Here is a 22,668-nt window from a genome sequence, read left to right as displayed (position 1 = left end):
CGTTAGGTTCCTCCCCGGGTGGGTAGAATATCCAGTGATCACTGGCTGGTGAATGCGAAAAGATGGTGGAGAAGGAAAAGCGCCCAGTTATGTACGTCGGAATTATTCAGCTTTGGCGGTGTCGCGGACAGTTCCAGCGCCCCGATCCCCGAGTCTGGAATATTGATCTATTTACAGTAGCTTCGTACCTTCCACCCGATGATCAACCGCGAGAGGTACAGTGTGATACGTGCCGGTGCCGTCTTCGGTGTCCACGGGGCGTAATGAACGTCCTCGTTCATGGGATTGATCAATATTTGATGTTGAATAACTTGGGTATTGCCGGGATACACAGCTCCAATCCACACCGGATGACTCAAAAGTGCCGGCATACAGGTAAGTAACCTCAGCTATTAAGTTCCAACAGACCAGGCGTGCATTCACTAAGCTCAGCCTGCCTAAGGTAGTATTTACCGAAGCATTCGCGATGAGTCGAGCATTGACACCCGATCAATGGCATTCAATGTTTGCACACCCGCACCGGGACAACTCTTGATCTGTCCTCAGCGTCGTCCATTCGATACGTGTAACGACAACCAGAAGCTGATGGGAGACGGCTCCACCTCCAAATACCCGAGTCAGGTCAACTCCGCCAAACCCAGATAACCGTGTCATGAGCCGGGCTGATGTTACCGCATTACCGTTGCCCGCCGGTCGGACCCTTGCCTTTTTATTCGTGGTTCTTGATCCGCCCAATAAACATGAACTCCATCAGGGGCACTTTATTTGAGTAGGAAATTATTTTCTTATTATGGACTTCTTTCTTACAAGGCGACGAGCAGACGAGTCTAAGCCCCCTGTGTTAATCCGGAGTGGGGGAGTCGACCTGTGAGGCATTCTACAAGTCAGCGAGCCCTGTGCGGCACCTCCCCTTTTCGAACTCTCAAACATCAAAGTATTTTCATCTATCAGACATGTGAGTAAATGGGTTTAACCAGGAGCCGCATAGCGTTGCCGGCATGCATGCATGAGTCTCCAAACCTGTTCAACTTCAAACATGCCCAGGGGATTGATGTGGGATAGTACGAAAAACACTGGTTGCAGATGCGAGAAGAAGAGATAGATTATAGTGAACAAACGCTATCTATGATTACGGGTTGCCTTGGTATGGTTTCTGTGGAAAGCAACTGCAATCTCATGTTCTCAACTGCGTTTGTTATTCAACAAGAACCTGTGTTCTACGCCTTGACCCCGTTCTGGCACCATCAACAGAAATCTAACCAGACTCGAGGTGAACGCCGACCTCACCAAAAGACATTTCTCAAACCCTTATAACACCACTGATGCGGGAGAAGCCTAGGTCGCCTTGGCATGACGGGGAGGGTGCGCTGTGTGTGTTTGTGTATATGTGTGTATTTCATGCCGCTCCATCCTCAAGACACTGAGCCCCGGATCATCGTGCCCCTCGGGTACCAGAAGCTCCCAGGTGCGAGGCGAAAGTGCCGTGATCAAATAGAATCAACATTGGTACTTGATCGCCGTAGGTCCTAGCATGGAGGACTCGAAATTTTTGCTGGCTGGAAACCAGTATAGAGTGATTAGGTAGATATGTAGTTCGTGGTCATGAATCAAAAACTGCATCCGCGATCTTATCACAGCTCCGACTCGACCCCGTTTTGCTCGACTGTCATGGGGCTTCCGTTCTGGCCACCTTGGCCGTGCCGTCTGCGTGCTCGTAGCCGCCGTATGGGACGCCCGTTCAGATTCATACTAGCATCATCTTCATCCTCGCTGTCGGGGTTCTCGTCCACGAAATGGCGGGCCTCGTCCAATTCGGACATGTCATCAGGCTTGTCTCGGAGCCATTGCATACGTGGGCCTGAGCGCGCCACCTCGGAGACGCGGAAGCCGTAGATGCGGGGCTGGTAGATCTTGCTGGCGCCGAGGCCAGGCGCTATGTTACAGATGTACATGCCGTTCAGCATGTCCTTATCATCCTCGGTGACGCGGGTGCCGGCGAGGACGTCTGCGCCTCGCTTCGTGAGGTCATATTCGGGGAACGTGAGCAGGAAGAGTGCGCCAAAGGTCCGACCAAAGAAGGCGCCATCGACGGTTTGGAAACGACTGTTAGGCGGAACATAAACGTCCAGGCAGGATGGACAGAAGAGCTTGACGGTGTCTTCGCCCGGGATGTCCGACAGGCCAACGGGTAGAGTGCGGGCTTGTTCGCAGTTGCTGCGTGGACATATGCCAAAGTGACCCAATTCGTACTTCTCTGACATCTGCTGGATGCCAGCCCGAGAGCATATGAATCGTTGGTGGATCAGTCCGTAGAGCATCTCGGCTGAGGATTCGATGACGGAGAGGTCACTGGCGATGCGACTATGGTTTCTCCGCTCGCCTTGTCTCATTCTGTTATCGCCGCCTTCTATCGATTCGTCTTCTTCTTCCTCCTCCTCTTCCTCCTCGTCCTCGTCGTCTTCGGGTTCGACATCGAGAATCATCTACGCACGGCGGCGGTTAGCATGGGCCAACAGATTTTCAGGTCGGGCAATGGTAAGTTACCTCCAGGGCCTCCTTGTACATGGCCACTTGGGTCTGCAACCCAGTCAGATTGAAGTCATCCTCGATGAACTCCTCAGAGACTTCAGCGAAATATTCATGGCCCAGGAGAGAGCAGAAGGAGGAGATCCAGGACTGGGGGTTCCTGAAGAGGTCGACATGGTGGTCGAGGTGGAGCAAGCAGAGCTCAGCCTTCCTGAGAATGCCAGTGTAGGATGTTGGAGGGGTCTTGTCGAAGTCTGGTTTCGTTGCGATAGGATGGGCAACCCCGCGCCGGTAGCCTGCGATAAGGGTGTGTGGGAGAGAGGAAGGGAATTGGGGTTGGGGAGCTATGATGTGCGCATGACGCAGAAAGATGCCGGACTGGTCGGTGACTATTGACCTGGTAGCGGCAGTGGCATCTATTGATTCCTGGGCCTCGCGGATGAAGATATGGATGGGTATTAAGCAGATGTGATGTTGTGGTGGATGTAATTGCTTGGCGATTGTCCCAGTATTTTTCGCCGTTGGGCTGCGAATCAGCTTTCGTCCAGCCGCCCCAGCTGTTGGTGTGCTTTTCGCGTGGCCGGTGCTTGCAGACTTTCAAAGTGTGAAGACCCGAAGGTCAATCCGAGCCACCCAGCTGGCACTTGATTGAGCCAGCTGTTCACAGTACACTGCACGTGTCGGGGCCTCTTATCTCGGCGTATCGATTGTAGCTTATCGGAGCTTCCAACATTCACTGAGCTCATCTGGGACGCCCCGGGCCTCCAGCCGTGCGTCAAACAATGTGCCATATGTTATTTGCAATACAATCAATTGGCTTTATTAACCAGGTGGAACTTCTCTTCAGGTATCAAATTGCATATCATGGTTTACGTTTAGCAACAACCGCCCTGCAGTTGATTACCAGTCGCCCAACACCCTCCCTGGTGTCAATTGGCTCCCGCCAGTATCTTCAACGGCATGACACCTTTGGTGACATGGAGGCCGTCTCAAGTATGGCGAACTTACAGTAGTATCAACTGCTCTTTATATATACGCACTTCTGGACTTATGCGGGCTTCGGGAGGGGGCTTGCATGCGAGGCCCGTTAGCACCATTCGGTCAGTCGAAAGCTCCATCGATGAAGCTACCTTTTATGACCAGGCCTATGTTGTTCAAGAACCCTTGGTCATTCGTGACTGCATTGCCCCCTCGGTCTCGAAATGGTTCCACCAGAATGAGCATGGCGATGTTACTCTTGACTCGAAACTCACTGGGAACTCAAATACCCCTGAGATGCCCTATGAGTATGTGAGAACAAGCATCGAGGACGATGTAGCACGTGCCAACTTTGTGAGCTGGCTCCAAGGAGGCAAGGCATCACAACCTGCCCCAGAAACACTGAATAATAAGAATCAAACTCGCTTCAGTCAATTCAATGCACCCATTGGCCTGCTATCGAAAGCAATCGAGTTCAATGCCCAGCACAAAGACAGCAAAATGCGCCACAAGCGCTTGTACATTGCTCAGATGCCGATCAACGAGCTTGATCCCGAGCTCCAACTCGACCTAGAGGCCCCCAAACTCCTTCAGCGTTCTGCCACACCTTGCGATGTCTACAACACCAGTATCTGGCTGGGTCTCGAGCCGACCTACACGCCGTGGCATCGGGATCCGAATCCAAACTTCTTCATGCAACTAGTCGGCCAAAAGTCTCTGCGGCTACTACCGCCAGGCCCTGGTGGGAAAGTTTTCATGCAGGTCCAAAACGCGATCGGGTCTGCCAACAGCTCAAGAATCAGAGGAACCGAGATGATGGAAGGGCCTGAGCGGAGTGCCCTCCACGATACTGTCTGGGGCGGTGATGCCCCCAAGGAGGTTCAAGAAGCTACATTGGGGCCTCACGATTGCCTGTTTATTCCCAAAGGATGGTGGCATAGCGTCAAAAGTGTCCGTGAAGAAGGCCACTTGAACGCTTCCGTAAACTGGTGGTTTAGATTCAGACAACCCAGGGGTGAATCTGCTGGGAGGTCATAATCTCCTAAACAAAGTTTCTTCTGTTTCAAAAAGAAACTAAGATCTGGTAACCCCGTGTAAAATCTGTGTATACATTGCGCTTATAATGGGTACTGTACCTTGATATAAAAACTGGATAAGACCCAAGATACTTGTCTATTAACTACTGCATATAATTAGGAGCGCTATACATCTGAAAGTATAGTATCTGTTCCATAACGGATTTGCAATCCATCCTCTGACAGACCCGCCACGCCGTCCCTGTGGCTGCGACAACAGAAAGTCGGCTTGATAATGGTGGAAGCAATAGCTCGTACCGAGACAACGCGCCGAGGACTGTGGTGTTTGAAACCGTTCGTTTGCTCTGCTCTGAACCCCTGCGACCAACATGCTCTTGGTAACAAGCGCCAAAACTTATCATAGCACTCGAATAGATTACGAGCTCGCTACTGGTCGTTTGCAGCCCTGGACCACACAGTGTAACATGACCATTTTCTGCTTTATATATCGCTGCAAACCATGGGACGCTGTCCATTGATGACTGGCTGACTTCGGACGAGTAATGTGAACCCATTCGTCCGTGTAAGCGAGATAGGGGTAGTGGTTTGTGGTGTCTTAGAACATGCCGGCTACCTCAACGTAACAGTTCAAAGGCCCTGGACGAACAGTACCCGGCGTTGCTGTAGGTGCATTGTCGTGATGATAACTCGCCCTTTGGCCTCGACGAACGGCGATCGGCTACCTGCAGCAGCATTGTGCAGCAAAGAAGCTGTGGATGATTGCAAGTGGCCATAAAAGGACAGCCAGAGACGTGATGAAGTCAGATATTGCTACATTAGAGGCCTGTGTTGCTCTGCTTTACCTTACCATGCCAAAAATCAGCGATATCAAGCAACATACCTAGTGTCATTCACCAGAACTTACCTAGGCCGCACCATTATTGCCAATCTCCCATCTGGGTAGTTCATACTATATTCCACCTCAATAGCAAGCCACTTTGGCCATCATCTAGTTCACACAACATCATGGGAAAGCGGAAGCCTACCCCAAAATAGCTGGCCAAGATGCTCTCGGGAGGAGGCGGCGGTCACTGTGACAAGGGCAATAAGGGCTTGGTTCTGGTTCAGCTAATAATTGACTATGGCACTTCTAGGGGCTCTGGTCTTCTGTCCTTCCTCTCCATCTGGGAGGGTGATTCGTCAGGTTTATATACACCTATCCTGGCTTCCTCCAGGGGTCCCTTTTATCCCATAACCGCCATATCCTTCAGGAATGTAGTTATCCGTTGGGCCGACATGCATGCCTTCGTTGGTATGCGTGTGACAGTCACGATCTGCCTTCCATCAAAGAAGTCCTAGCCAGTGACCATGGCTTCGGTACCTACCGGGGCAAGGCCAACAGCATCGCCACCGTAGGTCTGGAGTTGCCCGTTCTCAAGATTGGCAAGAACCCTCCAGGTTATTATGAATCCAGTAGATACGAAGATGACGGCAACGAGCAGACTGCTCCTGGGAAGAGGAAGAGAACAACAACCGAGGAGTCCGACTCATGCAAAAGAAGATGCCAATCTATCGGTGAGGGTATGGTAGTGAAGAAGGAAACGAAATAAGAAGCGGTTTCTCCATGGATGAATGAACCGTGACAGAAAAAGCTGGGTTGGCTGGAGAGAAATCCGGGTGGCCACAGCTGATGAGCAGCCTGGTGACTGGGACTTTTCGATCTCCCATGAAGTACTCGGGGAGGCTCAGCTATAATTCACCGGAGACACTAGTGCCTCCATACCTCTCGGCAATTCTGCTTGACAAGGCTACCTCCCGAGTCCTGGGCACCCAAACCGAGGTACCCAATCCTACCGTTCAGTCGGCAAAGCTATGATTCAATAGGGTGAACATTGGAGAGTGGATGGTTTTAGGGGAATAGTTGTGGTAAATCTCTGTGTCAGCCAAGTACACCGTGACATTTCGCATTTGTCGTTGTTGTTGTTGTTGTTACTGAGGCTTCTGATGCTTCCCAACTGAGCGGGAATCTGGCACCAAGAGCAGGGCTCTGATCGTTAGCTCATGGGGCCTAGATTATTTGGGTAAGGGTCTACCTCTACATTCAACATAGAGTCCAAAGCTTTACTTCAGGGTGTTCTGATTCACTAGGTAGATATCATCTATCCATGAAGGCTGATGTTACACTTACCATAAAGCCATACCATGTCATCCTCCATGACACAGATTGCTTCTTCCTCATTAATGCCCAGTGAACAGCCAAGCCAGTAAAGCTCCTCTTGCTGGTTGCAAATCGCGCTAGTATTTTATTTGATGTGCACCGGCAAAAAGACGGTTCAGGTATATCCAGGCATCAGCTCAGCCGACACATCAACACTCGTCAATAAGCATTGTGTTTACATATAATACTGCGAAGCAAGAGATGGCCTTAGAAATGTAGAGTTATCTTTCGAAAACTATGTAGCAGCACACACCAATGCTGCTCTATCTATAGGCTGCCTCCATATGCATTGCTTGGCGATGTTAGTCAGGAACAGAAAAAGACAGAAGCCCTTAGTTGCCTAGTCCACACAACTATTGGACTCAAATGGCTTAAGTGACGTTGAAAGTATGACTGGCCACTCCAAGGATTCTCGGCTACGCGTCATCAGGGTGGGTTCGTGTAAGCTTGGCCTATGCACCAACCGCCGACGACAAGCCTTGGCCGACTCCGTGTTGTTGCCGCGATCCGGCTCGGCTTGTGCTGCCGCCAACCCACAACACCACCATTGCTTTGACCAAGAAGAATACTAAGACATGCAATTAAAGGATAGTCCGGAAGCAAACATGCCAACAGCTAACGGGTTGTTCGTCCCGGCCAACAGGTTTCGAACTCGAGTCTTGTCGGCGGGCGCCGAGACGACCAAGCACGCCACAGGTCCAATCCCACAGGGGTGTTCGAACATGACAAGAAACCAACAGTCTTGGGCAATTTCCTCGTTTCCCCTAAGCCACTGTTGATTTACCATAACAAGTCGCTCTTGATGAGGTCTTCGCCAAAACACTTACGCGCCCCTGTCCAGATGAATATCTCCCTCAGCTGCAACATTGGCGCCCGTAGCCCGTAGCAAAGAGTCCTCTGCCTATCCATTCCCTAATCATGTTGAAGAACTCCTCTCATCTTTCAAGAGGCTGAGTACAGGTAACTTCGAAACGCCAAAAGCAACAGTTGACACCGCAACCAAGAGATACGATAAAAGCGTTTCCTGGTACAAGAATAGAAACTCTTGGAATCACTAGTTCACCGCTGCTCACCATGCCACGAGGCCTTTATTAGCCGGGAGAGCCTCACTCTTTCAGACTTGACTCCTTTTCACCTTGGCTTACCTTCTCGTCATCTTGGTCGTACGAGGTGTTCTTGTTTCGTTCTTTTATTTCTTGGAGCCCAGGTGGTTCATTTCCCTTATTTCTTGACTATTACTTGGCTTTTCTTCTTTCCTGTCGTCCAGCCTTAATACCCAATGCGTGGTGTAGATCGCGATTTGTGCCTTCATCCTCTCTTGAGCTTCTCTGGAATCTAAGGCTATCGTTTTAAGGACGTAAAGAAACACGCCTCGCCCCTGCCTTGGTCACCAGCTATAGCTCACCAGCTCCTATCCCTTTTCTCGTTCACATATAGCTCTAAACAATTCACTGCTTTCGAGCGCCCGTGAAAGGGAGCTCCTACGCTGACGCAAAGATGCCGACTCTTGATGTGAGCGAGTTGAACATAGTGATAGCCGTCCTAGGTCAGCTTAAGTGTGAACCTTGCATGAACATGTTCACGTTGACTGATATGATAAAACAGGCGGCTATATCACTTTATATGGACTCTTCTCAGTCCTGATCAAGAGCAAGGCACTCCTTGGCGAAGCCTGTAAGTTGGCTCATCAGCCCATTCTCCTGCACGCCCAGAGTCTCTCTGCCCCTGCCCAGAACTGCCACACGGACACATAAAAACCGTTATCCTGGTTACCTTTACACACACACACACCCATTATAAAGCCAACCTTACACATGGGAATGGTTGATATGGAACCATTCCTAATAAGCGAAACGTACTTACTAACGCGTGCCATGACTGGGCAATAGTACCCGCCATGTGCATCGGTATCGTGCTCGGCCCCATCCTGGCCAACTTCCTCAACAACACGCGCTGGGGCCCCGGCGACCTGTCCGAGGAGCAAAAATCCGCCATCACGCTGGGCTTCATGCGCGTCATGATCAGTGTACAGCTGCTCATCGCGGGCTACCAGCTGCCAGCCAAGTACGTCGTGGCCAACTGGCGCAACATGGCCGCCCTGCTGCTGCCCATCATGACCCTCATGTGGCTGTGCACGACGGCCTGCCTGCTGGCCGCGGTGCCCCAGATCACGCTGCTCGCGGCGCTGGCCATCGGCGCCTGCGTCACCTCCACGGACCCCGTCCTGAGCCAGGCCATCGCCAAGGGGCCCTTCGCCGACCTGTACGTCGCCCGCCCCCTGCGCGAGGTCATCTCGGCCGAGGCCGGCGCCAACGACGGCTTCGGGTTCCCCTTCCTCATGCTCGCGGTCAACCTCATGCGCCACACTGAGCTGCCGGGCGTCGTCACGGCTTCCCCGGGCCATGGCGCTGAGCACAAGCGCGCGCTCGTGGACGTGGTCGGGGAGCTTGTCAGGCGTGCTGGCGACGTCGGTCGCCTGGACGGCGGTCTCGGGCAGGCTATGATCGACTGGGTCGTCGAGACGTGGCTCTACGTCGTGATCATGGCCGCGCCGTATGGTGCCCTCGTTGGCTTCGGTGCTGGGAAGGCCATCAAGTTCTTCCTGAGGCGCCGCTGGATCGACTCAGAAAGTTACCTCCTGTTCCCTGTTGCACTTGCTGTAAGTCTATGCAACTCTAAGATTTATCTCACTGACTGAAACATCGACTAGCTTTTCATAATTGGCACATGCGGTGCCATCGGCACCAACGATCTCTTGGCCTGCTTCGTGGCCGGCGTCGCCCTCAACTGGGACGGTGAGTATCTCAAGGAAACCCTCGAGCGCCACGACGAGGTCAATGGCAGCATCGACGTGCTGCTTAACTTCCTTGGGTTCATGTACGTCGGTATAATCATGCCGTGGAACACCTTCCATGATCCCGACGGTACTGGGATTACCCTACCACGCTTGATCGGGCTGGGTTTCCTAGTCCTGTTCTTTCGCCGGATCCCCGCCTTGATGATCATGTATAAAGCCATGCCATCATGCATCAAGTCTTGGAAGGAAGCCGTCTTCATGGGCTACGTAAGTACACCCCTTTCCCCGGTTTGAGTCTCGCCCTATTGACTTACGTCCTCCCATGAACAGTTCGGCCCCATCGGCGTCGGCGCCGTCTTCTACGTCGAGCACACCAAGCACCTGTTCCCGCCCCTCGCCTCAGCCGACGCAGGCGAGGCCGCCCTGCTGCGCGCGCTGGTGCCCGCGGTCTACTTCCTGGTGCTCTTCAGTATCGTGGTGCACGGGCTCAGCATCCCGGCCCTGGACGCGCTCTACCGGCGGTACGGGGTCGCGCCCGTCGCCGACGACGCGGTCCAGGTGCAGCGCAAGAGCGTGCACGTCCCGCCGCCCGCCAACGCGCGTCCGGACTCGGCCAACGACGGCTACTTCGTCGCGTACAACCGCTTCAGCCGGCCCGCGCCCAATCACCGTCGCACGGTTATGCTCTACGGGCATGTGGTCGGGCAGCTGCCTTTGGTCCGCGAGGAGGACGCGCGCGCGCTCAGCACCCTTGGCAACAAGGGGAGCATGGATGGCGACACGGATGTGGACTCCGTCGATGAGGAGAAGTTCCAGGCCAAGATGCGCCAGGCTAGTCTGCAGAAGCTTGGGTAGCAGTAGCCATCTGTGCAGGAGGAATTATGATTCCCGTGTGTGAGAATTTCGAAGAAGACTCGATGGGAGAGAGAATCAGTCTTTACCAATAAGTCTACTTAACCAGGGCGGAACTGCCAATCATGCAATTATGCTATCTAGATACATGAATCAGGAAACAGTTTCGTCGTCGATCTGGGAATGTTGTATATCATCTCATCACGTTACAGCGGGCTCCCGGATCGTGCATCCCGTCCAGAATGCTTGGGTGTGGTTCCCTGTCGATCAATCTGGATCTCGGCTCCATGCTTGGCAACGGGATGTCCCCCTTATGTACGCAATTTGTCCGTCCCCAAAAGTGGTCTATCTGGTGCAAACGGGCAGATCATAGCCTAATTGGATCGGGCAATCACCCTCCGGATCTCAATGCAATACCATTGGCATCGCTTCGGGTCACCACCATTTACCTATATAGGTGCGTGGGATGCCAAATCCAAGGCCGCGACAAGCCCTGGGCGGTGGATCAGCTTCTCGGGTTGCCTCCCGAGGTTGTGACGCTGTGTCGATCCCCTGTTGCATTGCACGATTGATTAAGGGCCTAGAGGTGTGTAGGCTTGACTATAAAACGTACTCAGTCGTGACACCTTCGAACGCTCGCTGGTCTAGCCTTCGCGTTCGTCAACCACCTTGCCGTCTACTCCAGCTCTGTGTGCCCGGAATTCGTATCGCTCCTTGCCAGTCTTGTGAATACATACCACCGCAACAATGCGTGCAGCCGATGTACTCCTGGCCTTAATAGCCGCGGTCTCGGTCACGGCGAAACCCCTCCGCTTCAGTCCATCATCTGCGTCCCGCTCCCCGCGAAGCGCCAAGACGCCAACCCCTTCGCGGGCAAGAAGCTGTTCGCGAACCCAGAATGGGCCGCGAAGCTAGACCAGACGCACGACGCCTTCGCGAGCCGGGGCGACGGCGCGAACGCCGAGAAGGTGCGCGCGATCCAGGACATCGGCACCTTCGTCTGGGTGTCCAACATCGCGAGCCTGCCCAACATCGACGCGGCCGTCGCGGCGGCGCGCGCGGTCCAGGACGAGACCGGCACGCCCCAGGTCGTTGGGCTGGTCCTGTACAACCTGCCGGACCGCGACTGCAGCGCCGGCGAGAGCGCGGGCGAGCTCGACTCTGAGAACGGTGGGCTCGAGCGTTACAAGACGGAGTACCTCGCCCCTGGGCCCGACAAGCTCAGCGCGGCGAGCGACCTCACGTTCGCTGTGGTGTTGGAGCCTGACTCCTTGGCCAACCTGGTCACCAACCTCGAGGTCGAGTTGTGCAACAAGGCCCAGGATGTCTACAAGCAGGGCATCGCGACGGCTATCCGCAGCCTGCAGTTCCCCAACGTGCATCTGTACATCGACGCAGCCCACGGTGGCTGGCTTGGCTGGGATGATAACTTAGAACCCAGTAAGAAAAGAAACCCACCGCCCCTCATCCCTTCTGCTGCCCCCTTAATGCGAGAAACTCACTCCCACTAACACCCGCGAAACACAGCCGCTAAGGTCTTCGGCGAAGTCGTGCGCCTCGCCGGCAACGGCACTAAGATCCGGGGCTTCTCGACCAACGTGTCCAACTACAACCCGTTCCACGCAACAGTGCGCGAGAACTTCACCGAGTACAGCAACGCGTGGGACGAGTCGCACTACGCCGACGCCCTGGCGCCCTTCCTCGAGGCCGAGGGCCTGCCCTCGCGCTTCATCATCGACCAGGGCCGCGTCGCGGCCCCTGGGGCTCGCGAGGAATGGGGCGACTGGTGCAACGTGTCCCCGCGGGGTTCGGGATTCGGCCCGGCACGGCTGTCAACAACACCCACGTCGACAGCATCGTGTGGATCAAGCCGGGCGGCGAGAGTGACGGCGAGTGCGGGTATGAGGGCGCGCCTCGGGCTGGGGTTTGGTTTGATGAGTATGTGCAGATGCTGGTCGAGAATGCAGACCCATCGGTCTGAGCATGAAAGAAGGAGGGACTGAGCGAGGAAGGAAAGACAAGGTGTATATAGGCACGATGATAGATGATAGAGAGCATGGTTTCCTAGGAATGTCCCATCTTCAGGTAGGAAGGGACCACGTACATATCAATTTACTTACATAAGGTATTTGACCATCGAAGTGTCCTTACAATTATATCCCACTTTGCCGTAGTCTTGAGTGTATAGTACTATTACCCTCAGCTGAAAGTCGTGCCACTGTATGGGCACGCCCTATAGAATCGTGCTATGTTTCAGGCCACTGCGTGATCATGGGCAGGGGTGACATAGGTAAAGGCTGAAATGGGTTTCAGCTTTGCTTACTTTGACGCGAGACTTCATGATTCAAACTGCACGAATCGTCTGGACAAAGACATAGCAAGCATTTTGTGCTATGGACAGGCATACATCCAAGCCAAAATTGGGACAACGAAAGAGTCCTCCAACACTCATCCAAAATACGGTGTCTGAAGCACACCCCCTTCAATTTTCAGTCTTTATACAGGTCGAACAGAAAGTACGTGGTGATGACCGCCGTAATTATTACCACGAGCTACTTGTTATTGTAGTTTTAGAACTTCGGGTCAGCGTTCTTGAGAAGCATCTCGAAGTACTCCTGGTTCCACTGGCCGGCCTCGGGCGAAGGCTTGAAGGCGTCGGACTTGCCGCAGAAGGAGTCGTAGCGGGTGGCCGAGGTGTCGCTGGTGCCGTCGGACTCGCCGCCGGGCTTGCCCCAGACGAAGGCATCGGCGAGCTCGGACCCGGTGTCGGCGGTGGGGCGGACACCGAAGCCGGCGCCGTTGACGTTGCACCAGTTGCCCCATTCCTCGCGGAGGCCAGTGATGGCGTTGCTGTGGTGAACTGGATTTAGCTCCTGTTCTTCTACCTGTTTACGACTAGCGAACGGACTTACCGGCCAGTATCGACAATGGCGTGGTTGGGCATGCCGGCACTCTCGAGTTCGGCACCGAACATCTCGATGTACAGCTTCTCGTTCTGAGCCTTGTTCCACTGAGCGTCGGAGGCATCAGAGAATTCGCCTGGGGTCTCGTCCCTGGTGTCGTGTTAGCTATATTCTCAGAGAGCGGGTTAGGGGAACTCACCAAGCGTTCCATCCAGCGATGTTGGTGGAAATGCCACGGACCTGGCTTGGGGAGCCAGCGGCCTTGTAGACTTTGGCAAGACCCTCAGCGCCAGGTTTGAGGTTATCATTCCAGCCCAGCCAGCCGCCATGACCGGCGTCGATGTACATGACGACGTTGTCCAAGTTGAGCTGCTTCAACGCGTACTCAACACCCTCTTCGTATCCGGCCTCGGAGTCCTGGCAGGCCTTCTCATCAATGTTGGTCACCAAGTTGGGCAGGGAGTCGGGCTCGATGATAAGGGCAAAGGCTTGGTTGGGGTTCTCCTTGAGGATCCCAACAATGACTGTTGTAATGCGTTAGCTACGAAAGCAAAAATTGGTCATGGTTGATACCTACCATCGATATACTCGGTCTTGTACCTATCGATCTCGCCGACAGCCAGTTCACCATTGGAGGCCTTGGCAGCACAGTCGCGACCAGGGAGATCGTAAATAACCAGACCGAAGATGTTTTCGCAAGGGATACCGGCTGCGAGTTCGGTTCTCAGCTTCTCAATGTTCTCGATGGTGTCGCTGTGTTACAATGTCAGTGAAATGGAACCTTTGCCCGTTTCCATGATACATGAGTCGGATTTCAACGTACAGCCAGAGGAACGAGCCAACATCGCCAACCTTCTGAGCCGCATCGGCCAAGCTGGTGTCCTTGAGGTTAGTGATGGCGGCGTCGACCTCGCCTCGGTAGAACGAGTTCGCATGCAGGGTGTACTGCTCGAAGACGTTGGTGCTGGCATCGAGTTTGACAACGGCGTCGCAAGCACGCTTGTGGACGGGCGATGGCAAAGCAGCGACAGCTGTGGCCAGGGCCAGAAGCGAAGCTGTAGTTGTCTTCATGTTGAGAAAGCGTGAATAGTATCCGTATGTGTAGATAGGCAGATTGCTATGGCGGTGATGAACTGCGCGGATGGTGAAACATGTGGGATACTTGGCTCTCTTATATACTCAGCCAGGGACGCGGAACTGAGGCTCTTTCCGAAGCCTGGACGAAAACAGTACCTCCGAGCCCACGTTGCTACGGCATCACATCATCAGCGGCAAGGGGCATGTCCTTCCGTTGATTTGGACCTTGGATGACACATGATTCGATCTTCCGACCCATCCGAGCCGAATCCCGAAGCATATCTCTTGGAAGTATGGGGTAACCGAGCTTCCATGCCTCGTCTCCTGTGGGGACTCTTCCAGGAGCTCATAAGACCACAGGGTATTGTAAGGTCTGGGTCGTATGTTGATCACGGTTAACGGGCCGTTTCTGAGTCATGGGTCGCTGTAGATCTGATCATTCAGGAGATGGAGCATATCAGGCGGTGATAATAATAAGACCTTCAATGCCATGGAATGCCATGGGACGGCTGGTTGATTGTAATGTAACGGCCAAGCCCCAGACCGGAGGCCGGAGCCGGTGGTGAACCAAAGTACGTATTGGCTCATTATATACGGGCTTGGTGATCTTTCCCACTGCGACCATGACGGGTGCCCTGATCGATGAGCTTGGCGGCCGTTTCAGACTTAGATGCGTCGATCTTGACCAGTTACGAGGCGAATCAAGCTTCCGCAACCTGAACGGGTAACCGACGTCAATGCAAATTTAACCGCATGGCAACGCGGCCTCGCGGGTAAAAGCTCTCAACAAGCAATATCGGTAAAGTGGCCAAGCCGTCACCAAGGTCTCGGCGTTGTGACGAGTAGACTCAACAGGCTGTGCGGCCTCCACTAATTAAATCTCCGCCGATTCTGGGGTGGCCAAGCCGATCAGGTTCATTTATTGGTACCGGCAGCCGGTTTGAGGAGACGTGCCCGGGGAATAATGATTCTGTTGTGACGCAAGTCAGGCTGCTGAGCCCACTGGCTTCAGGAAGAGACAGCTTTCAAGCTAGTGGCCCTGAAAGTCAGGGTAAAGCTACCACAATAGATCATGACGGCTTGCTTGACCTCAAGCTATCAACTGGGGTGTGTTAGACCATATTTAATGTATAGATCTTACATACACTGGCGGTACTGAGAGAATCCAATGTTCCATGAAACCCTTAACTGATTGAGCGGATGAAGACTGTACATAAACAGTCCACGCATCTTTGTTGCGATCGCGACGTTGAAAGTTGAGGGGCGTGCTTGATGGAGCTGTGGAAGAAGTCCAGCCAGTTGGGAACTGAGGGGTGTGGCTTGAGTACCCCGCACTAGCCGCCCCCTAAAGGGATACGTACCGCTAGAGAATAGCAGTCGAGTGGCTGGTCGCTTGGTGGGCCGAGAGATATTCCGATTCACGATGGCCATCCCACCAAAAGATCCAAAAGATGGCACCAACCCAGAACCCTGCAGCTGCGAGATCCCTGCCACGGATCCCCCCAATTCAATTCAGTCCAATCAAGTCACACGCTGTGAACACTTGTGAATTTCGAGGGGCGCTCGTATTGAAAGATAAACATTGCATTTTCGGCGACAACAGGGGAACGGCGAGTTCACAGTATCAACAGCCCCATCCCCCGAGTGCAACATCTACCCACGAACAGCATGAGCCTCCAAGTACCTATGCGCGAAAAGGCCAACGGTGCCGGCAAGGACACCAAGGCCGTCATCCTGGTGAGTTTGCGATCCCATTGTTACTGGTTCTGCCCCACCTTGGAGACAGCGAGATACTGACCGCATTTCACTCAACGTTTAGGTTGGAGGTCCTTCCAGAGGCACCCGATTCCGACCTCTCTCCCTCGACGTCCCGAAGGTCAGTACAGCGAATTGACCATCTCTGTCCAGTTCGTATTCCGGTTGCGATTCGATTCTAAACATTTGCGCTTAAACAGCCCCTCTTCGATGTCGCCGGTCACCCCATCATCTGGCATTGCCTTACGGCGATCGCCAAGGTCCCTTCAATCCAGGAGGTTGTCATGATCGGCTACTACGACGAGTCTGTCTTCCGCGACTTCATCAAGGACGCTTCCCACGAGTTCCCCAACCTGCCCATCAAGTACCTTCGAGAGTACGAGGCCCTCGGCACCGCTGGCGGTCTCTACCACTTCCGAGATGCCATCCTGAAGGGCCGCCCCGAGCGCATCTTCGTCCTCAACTCCGACGTCTGCTGCTCCTTCCCCTCTAAACGAGATGGCCGAGCTCTTCGACAATAAGGATGCCGAGGCCGTCATTCTGGGTACCCGCGTGAGCGATGATGCTGCCACCAACTTCGGTTGCATTGTCAGCGACTCGCACTCCCGCCGCGTCCTCCATTACGTCGAGAAGCCCGAGGGCCATATCTCCAACCTCATCAACTGCGGTGTCTATCTGTTCAGCGTCGACGCCATCTTCCCCAGCATCAAGACTGCCATCAAGCGCCGTACCGACCGACCTCGTCTCGTGTCCTACCCCTCCTCCGAGAACCTCGAGTCGAGCTTTATGGCAGACGACGACGATGAGAAGAAGGAGGTGCTGAGACTGGAACAGGACATTCTCAGTGATCTGGCCGACAGCAAGCAGTTCTTTGTTTACGAGACCAAGGACTTCTGGCGCCAGATCAAGACTGCAGGATCGGCTGTCCCTGCCAATGCCCTCTACCTCCAGAAGGCCTGGCAGAGTGGTTCTCAGGAGTTGGCCAAGCCCTCGCCGAACCTGATTGCTCCCGTCTTCATCCACCCCACTGCCACCGTTGACCCTACCGCCAAGCTTGGCCCCAACGTCTCTATCGGCCCCCGTGCCGTGATTGGCGCCGGTGCCCGCGTCAAGGATACCATCGTCCTCGAGGACAGCCACATCAAGCACGATGCCTGTGTGCTCTACAGCATTGTTGGCTGGAACAGCACTGTAGGTGCTTGGGCTCGCGTCGAAGGCACCCCCACCCCCGTCACGTCGCATACGACCAGCATCATCAAGAACGGCGTCAAGGTCCAGAGCATCACCATTCTGGGCAAGGAGACCAAGGTCAATGACGAGGTTCGCGTGCAGAACTGTGTCTGCTTGCCCTTCAAGGAGCTCAAGAGGGTAAGAAGCCGTCTTCCGGTCTATGCATGTGCTCCCAATGCTAACACTTATATAGGATGTATCCAACGAAGTCATCATGTAGAGGACCCAGGATAATCATAAGCATAAGCGTTGGTGTCTACGGAGACATATCTGATTTGGCGACATGATCTTCTCTGGTTCATAATGAAGCCGGGACACGTAGGATTTCTCCCCCAAAAAGGCGTGGCCGGCGTAGGCGCTAGACCAATATACCAAATGTTACGAGCTTGATGACAACGAAAGTGATCCCCTGGTTCATTATTATTATTTTGTGACGCACATGGGATCGTATCCCCGCACAGCCCTTCATTGCGCATACGTGACGGCGTACGTCCTTGGCCAGCCAGCGCGGTGTGACTGATGTGTGCTGATGGGAGCATCAAGACTGGGTTCAGAGCTGGCATCGCCGTGAGATATTGGAAACCCCTAGAAGACTCGATATCACACCTCATCAATCCGGATTCAACTCTGGTCGACGCAGATATCTCACATGACGGTTATTCATATCAAATTATTCCAGTAGCCACAATAGATTGTTCCATTCCCAGTCATCTTTCTTGGATGGTTCCTTCCATAATATCTACCTGGGTATTAAAGCAACATCTCCCTCCCTCCACCTTCAAGCGTTGGCTTCTACACAACAACCAAACATTAACAACACCTTGCGCTTCTCCAAAGCAAAACACACAAAACCATCTCCCCACAGAAAAGCCCAACCCAAGCGAAGAGCAATACCATCAAGATGTATATCTTTGCTCTCCTCGTGACTTTGCTGTTCGCAGCACTCCACGCTCACGGCGTCGCCATTCCCGCAAAGGCCCTTCGGGACAGCGATGATATGCCCGTCAACCCCAAAGTCACCGTCACGTTCATCACGGCCAACGGCACCAGAATCAATGGCACGCCCGTTGCCAAGGTCGGCACCAGACTCGATGGCACGCCTGCTGCCAAGGTCCCTCAGGTCAACTTCGTCCATACTGCCACTACCCAGTCGCTCTGTCAACGCAGTGAATACAGTAAGCTACCACGCCATTCCATTGGGCTATGAGCTCGCTCTTCATCATCCAATCCCTAGACTCTTTGCGTTCTACTACAGAGCCGAAGGACTTGAGCACTATTTTTCCTCCCCTCACTGGTAATCGCGCTGACATGTGATGTAAAGAGGGCGACCTGGGAGGCAACTATGCTTCCATCAACAGTTGCCGACAGCTTGCCGACTTTGTCACGAACAGCTACTTCGGGTACTGGGACACCTGGGATTACGACAACGTCTCTGTGATCCTCTACAGCGTAGGTGACTGCGCCTTCTACGTTTCTGGCGTCTCGATAAGAGGAAGCGATGGACACGTTTGGTAAGTCGTCATTTCTCTCCACCACTCTTCTATTTACTTGCGAAGAAGCCGGAGTAGTCAGCTAACAAGAGACGATGCAAAAACTCAGGATCGACAATCAGGATGTCGGAGATGCAGCTACCGTAGCCATCAATGCCTTTGGCCATGATGGCGTCGTAGCCGCTGCTGGCCTGTTCGAATGCGATCAACCTTCCGGCCCGAACCAGATCGCCTGGTTCCTAGAGAAGAACTTTGGGTACACACAGATGCCTAGATGAATGGTGAGATCAAGGACGGCAACTTCTTCTGTCAGGCGGTTATGGAAGATTGCGGAAACGGACGTGTATAGCGGTCTTGCTATGCTAGTTGAGTAAACTAACTCTAAGACCGTCCCTGGTGGACACCACATACACAATACTACCAGAACTGCATTATGCTTCAGTGAAGATGAATACTGTTGAAGGCGAGGCAGTGTTGTACAGTACTGCCTCTTATCAAGACCAGTGCGATTTCGTTTCAAGGTTGCCTGGGTCAGAAGTTAGGTGGTTCGGGGTCTTCGCTGGCTCTGAAGGGGAGGGAACGCTTCATGATTGACTTGAAGTGACTTTGCACCACATCGATATTCCTTGGCAATCAACTTAGATATGATGTTGGCATTATCAAATATTAGTGATATAAGCAATTGAAGTAGGTGGTGAACATCAAATATTGATGCTTGGGGTACACTGGGCATTTGAGCAGACAAGCTACCCTGTACGGTTGTGCAGGTCAACTAACCTAATAGTGGGGGGAGCGAATCTGAGAATTTCTTGGTTGCGAAACCTTTCTTTTGTTCTTTGTGCTGGACTGCTTCGCTTCGCTCTGGAAATCTGCTTCAGAAATCTGACATGCGTCACCAGATCAAATGCAAGACAATACCTGATGGATCCTAGATATAGATCATGAGCTTTTTTGCTTCATTAATGGCTCGATTTCTGAAGAGCCTGGAGTTTGCGCGAATGCTTTGGGCGCTAGCATCCAGCACTTGCCTACACCTAATTTGACCACCAAGATCGGAGTGCATCGTTCCCATCGAGACTCGTGCCACCCAACCAACACCTACACATACCTACGTTAGCGAGCATTGCGCCGCATGCGCCGCATCTGTCACGGAACCCGGGGCGGCGCAGTAGGTAGCTTTATGGTGGGCTGAAGGTGGTGGCCACCCCGCTGGACGATCTGGTTGATCTAAGATGTCGGGCATTTTGGTTGACGAGATGGGCCGGGTGCAGCGGGTAGGGTTCGAAAAGTGGATTGCTTACTCCCCCCTGAGAGGAAGAAGCAATCGTATTAATCAATCATTGAAGACACAAAATATTGCTGACGTCCACGATTGGGCATGATGGTTTCTATAGCTTCTGGCTGCTTGATGACATAAACAGTCGGTTTACTAATTTTAAAGGATTGCATAGGCCTTCTCTCTTACGGTTTGTTACGGGAGAATATGGAGGTTCAGATCAGGCAGGGGACGGGTCTTATCGGGGTTTTATGACCCTACAGGGCTGCCAACCCATGTTTATTCCTTGGTATTATCCGTTCTTCACCATATGTTAGAGCCGAGGTCAAGAAGTCGCTCCTTGCGATATGATCGCGACGTTCATTCCTTGTATACAGGCTTTATCGCCATCGGAAAGTAAATTTGCCCTGAGGTTCAAGAGAATACCTCGCCCGTCAGTAGCTGAGAAGCGGTGGCCTTTGTGGACTCAACGACTGGCTGGCGCCACCCGTCCTCTGCCCATCTAACCTACTATCATCTGGTGTAACGTACCCCATAAGCGAGCTGCGCACATAAGCGAGCTGCGCACTTTTTATTATTAAGCTTTATAAGTTATAAATTAATTTAATTATAACGCTTATAACTAATTAAATATATTAATAATTATTATTTTTAAAGGTTTTTATATTATTTTAATAAGTGCGCGTATTATATTTAAGCTTTTTATAAATTTTATAATCTTATAAGCGTGTTTTAAACGTTTTTATATAATTATTCCTTTAATGCGATTCGTTTTATAATTATTTATTAACGGTTTTTTAAAACTATAAATCTTTTCTAATTTATATATAAAGTAATCTTTTATTTTATAGCCATTTCTTTATACGGCGGCGCTGGTTAAATATTTTATTTACTTTTTAAAATATCGCGTTTTTATTTTTTAAAAGAGTAACTCGTATATAACTTATGTTATAACCTTTAAGATTTAATTAAAACTAATTAAAATAAACGTTAAAAAGCTATTTTAATATTATACGATACGGTTTTAAATATATTAAGTTTAAAACTAGGCCTTAATCGAGTTATTTAAAGTTTTTAATTTTTAAGGAATAAGTAGGCTAGAAAACGTTCCCGGAAGTATTAAAATATGTAGCTTTATATTTAATTATAAAATAATATATTTTAAATTATATAAAACGAGTCTTATTTTTTAAAAACTTCTTTATATATTCGAAACGATAAAAGTCGCCTAGAACGTTTTTAAAAACGTTAATAAGAAGTCCTCTTTTAAGATATAAATAATATAACGTATCCCACAAGCGAATGTCCTATACAAGCGAATGTCCTACTTTTATAAATTTCCTTATAGCCTTAACCTTTTTTTATATTCTTTTACGTTCGAAAATGTTATAACTTTAAAAAGAGAATAATATAATTCTAGCGTTTTAAGCGCTTTAAGAAGACTTAACTTTAAGCGTATAAAAAGCTATATTAATTTATTATATCTTATTAAAAACTTTATGATATAAACGAAATAATTAACCTATATAAAACGAAATATTTACGAATTTTTAAAAGCTTTTAAATTTTAAAAAAGATATAATTATTCGATATATTATTAATTTAAATACGCGATCGTTTTTTCCCCGGCTAAGTAATATAAAAGATATAGCGAATCGATTATTTAGCTTACGTAACGCGGGACGCGTCGGTATTAATTAAGCCTTTAATTTCGTACGATGATAACTAGACCTCCGGACGCGTTTTAACCGAAGAATTAATTATTAAAGAGTTCTTTATAAAGATCCCGACGCGTATCGCGCGTAATTTATTTTCGTACGGAATATAATTTATAAATACGGGGTTTAAAAAGAGGATATCTATAACTTTAACGAGATCGGCTTTTTTATAAGTTAAATCTCGTTCGAAATAGTCGTAACTACCTCTAATTAATACGGAAAGCTTAGGGTAATATAGTAAAAGAATCGAGAATAAGTTATAATTATTTAGGGCGTTAAATTATACGGTTACGCTATCCTTTTATATATTATTTTTATTAAAAAAACGCACCTCTTTTTTTAATATAAAAATAGCTTATTATTGAAGGATTAAGTGATCGTAATTATTAAAAATAACTAAATTACGAATAAAAAAGGCGAGGACTAGATTCGATATTTTAATTAATATATTAGGTTTTATACGAAGGGTTGTTATCGCTTTTTAGTTTTAAACGGTTATAAAAGCTACTACTCGATAATTTTCGAGCTTTATTATAAAAAGAACTTAATTATCATACTTTATATATTTTCTTATTTATCGTATAAACTCTAACTTTTTAATATCGGTTGTTTTTATATATTAAAAAGGGTGTACGGGAAAGAAATTAAATATTTTATACGGGCGTATATTACTCATATCTTAAAGGAGGACTTCCTACCAGCGTTTTTAAAAGCGTTCTAGGCGACTTTCACCGTTTCGAATATATAAAGAAGCTTTCGAAAAATAAGACTTATCCCGTATAATTTAGAATATATTATTTTATAATTAAATATAAAGCTACGTACTTTAACA

At 50.7% G+C, this 22,668-nt stretch overlaps 7 protein-coding genes across 7 annotated transcripts; 5 read left to right on the top strand and 2 right to left on the bottom strand.

Annotated features, from left to right (window-relative positions):
- Nucleotides 1–1,631: 1,631 nt before the first annotated feature.
- On the bottom strand, nucleotides 1,632–2,942 carry PG994_002630 (casein kinase II- beta subunit; the record flags this gene model as incomplete). The annotated part of the gene is made up of 3 exons (XM_066854039.1): nucleotides 1,632–2,483; nucleotides 2,545–2,822; nucleotides 2,924–2,942. 3 exons carry the CDS (start codon nucleotides 2,940–2,942, stop codon nucleotides 1,632–1,634), a joined length of 1,149 nt encoding a protein of 382 aa, XP_066719894.1.
- A 634-nt stretch (nucleotides 2,943–3,576) lies between these two features.
- PG994_002629 (uncharacterized protein) lies at nucleotides 3,577–4,542 on the top strand (the record flags this gene model as incomplete). Its single annotated transcript, XM_066854038.1, has 1 exon — nucleotides 3,577–4,542. The coding sequence occupies one exon, from the start codon at nucleotides 3,577–3,579 to the stop codon at nucleotides 4,540–4,542; it is 966 nt and encodes a 321-aa protein (XP_066719893.1).
- Nucleotides 4,543–8,235: 3,693 nt separating this feature from the next.
- PG994_002628 (uncharacterized protein) lies at nucleotides 8,236–10,390 on the top strand (the record flags this gene model as incomplete). The annotated part of the gene is made up of 5 exons (XM_066854037.1): nucleotides 8,236–8,284; nucleotides 8,344–8,412; nucleotides 8,628–9,397; nucleotides 9,449–9,802; nucleotides 9,866–10,390. The coding sequence occupies 5 exons, from the start codon at nucleotides 8,236–8,238 to the stop codon at nucleotides 10,388–10,390; spliced, it is 1,767 nt and encodes a 588-aa protein (XP_066719892.1).
- A 744-nt stretch (nucleotides 10,391–11,134) lies between these two features.
- Nucleotides 11,135–12,368, top strand: PG994_002627 (uncharacterized protein; the record flags this gene model as incomplete). Its single annotated transcript, XM_066854036.1, has 4 exons — nucleotides 11,135–11,179; nucleotides 11,206–11,827; nucleotides 11,915–12,218; nucleotides 12,242–12,368. 4 exons carry the CDS (start codon nucleotides 11,135–11,137, stop codon nucleotides 12,366–12,368), a joined length of 1,098 nt encoding a protein of 365 aa, XP_066719891.1.
- A 589-nt stretch (nucleotides 12,369–12,957) lies between these two features.
- PG994_002626 (uncharacterized protein) lies at nucleotides 12,958–14,361 on the bottom strand (the record flags this gene model as incomplete). The annotated part of the gene is made up of 5 exons (XM_066854035.1): nucleotides 12,958–13,237; nucleotides 13,300–13,440; nucleotides 13,490–13,814; nucleotides 13,868–14,043; nucleotides 14,114–14,361. 5 exons carry the CDS (start codon nucleotides 14,359–14,361, stop codon nucleotides 12,958–12,960), a joined length of 1,170 nt encoding a protein of 389 aa, XP_066719890.1.
- A 1,674-nt stretch (nucleotides 14,362–16,035) lies between these two features.
- Nucleotides 16,036–17,572, top strand: PG994_002625 (Proteasome subunit alpha type-2; the record flags this gene model as incomplete). The annotated part of the gene is made up of 5 exons (XM_066854034.1): nucleotides 16,036–16,104; nucleotides 16,187–16,243; nucleotides 16,323–16,592; nucleotides 16,621–17,490; nucleotides 17,546–17,572. 5 exons carry the CDS (start codon nucleotides 16,036–16,038, stop codon nucleotides 17,570–17,572), a joined length of 1,293 nt encoding a protein of 430 aa, XP_066719889.1.
- A 681-nt stretch (nucleotides 17,573–18,253) lies between these two features.
- PG994_002624 (uncharacterized protein) lies at nucleotides 18,254–19,120 on the top strand (the record flags this gene model as incomplete). The annotated part of the gene is made up of 4 exons (XM_066854033.1): nucleotides 18,254–18,527; nucleotides 18,608–18,662; nucleotides 18,711–18,863; nucleotides 18,952–19,120. The coding sequence occupies 4 exons, from the start codon at nucleotides 18,254–18,256 to the stop codon at nucleotides 19,118–19,120; spliced, it is 651 nt and encodes a 216-aa protein (XP_066719888.1).
- Between the last annotated feature and the right edge of the window lie 3,548 nt (nucleotides 19,121–22,668).

Source organism: Apiospora phragmitis, assembly GCF_038363925.1.
Source record: "Apiospora phragmitis strain CBS 135458 chromosome Unknown utg000003l:1.0-2676785.0:1.0-2680665.0, whole genome shotgun sequence".
NCBI lineage: Eukaryota > Fungi > Ascomycota > Sordariomycetes > Amphisphaeriales > Apiosporaceae > Apiospora > Apiospora phragmitis.
Note: the sequence above shows the minus strand (reverse complement) of the source record. Positions and strands in the feature narration are given on the sequence as shown.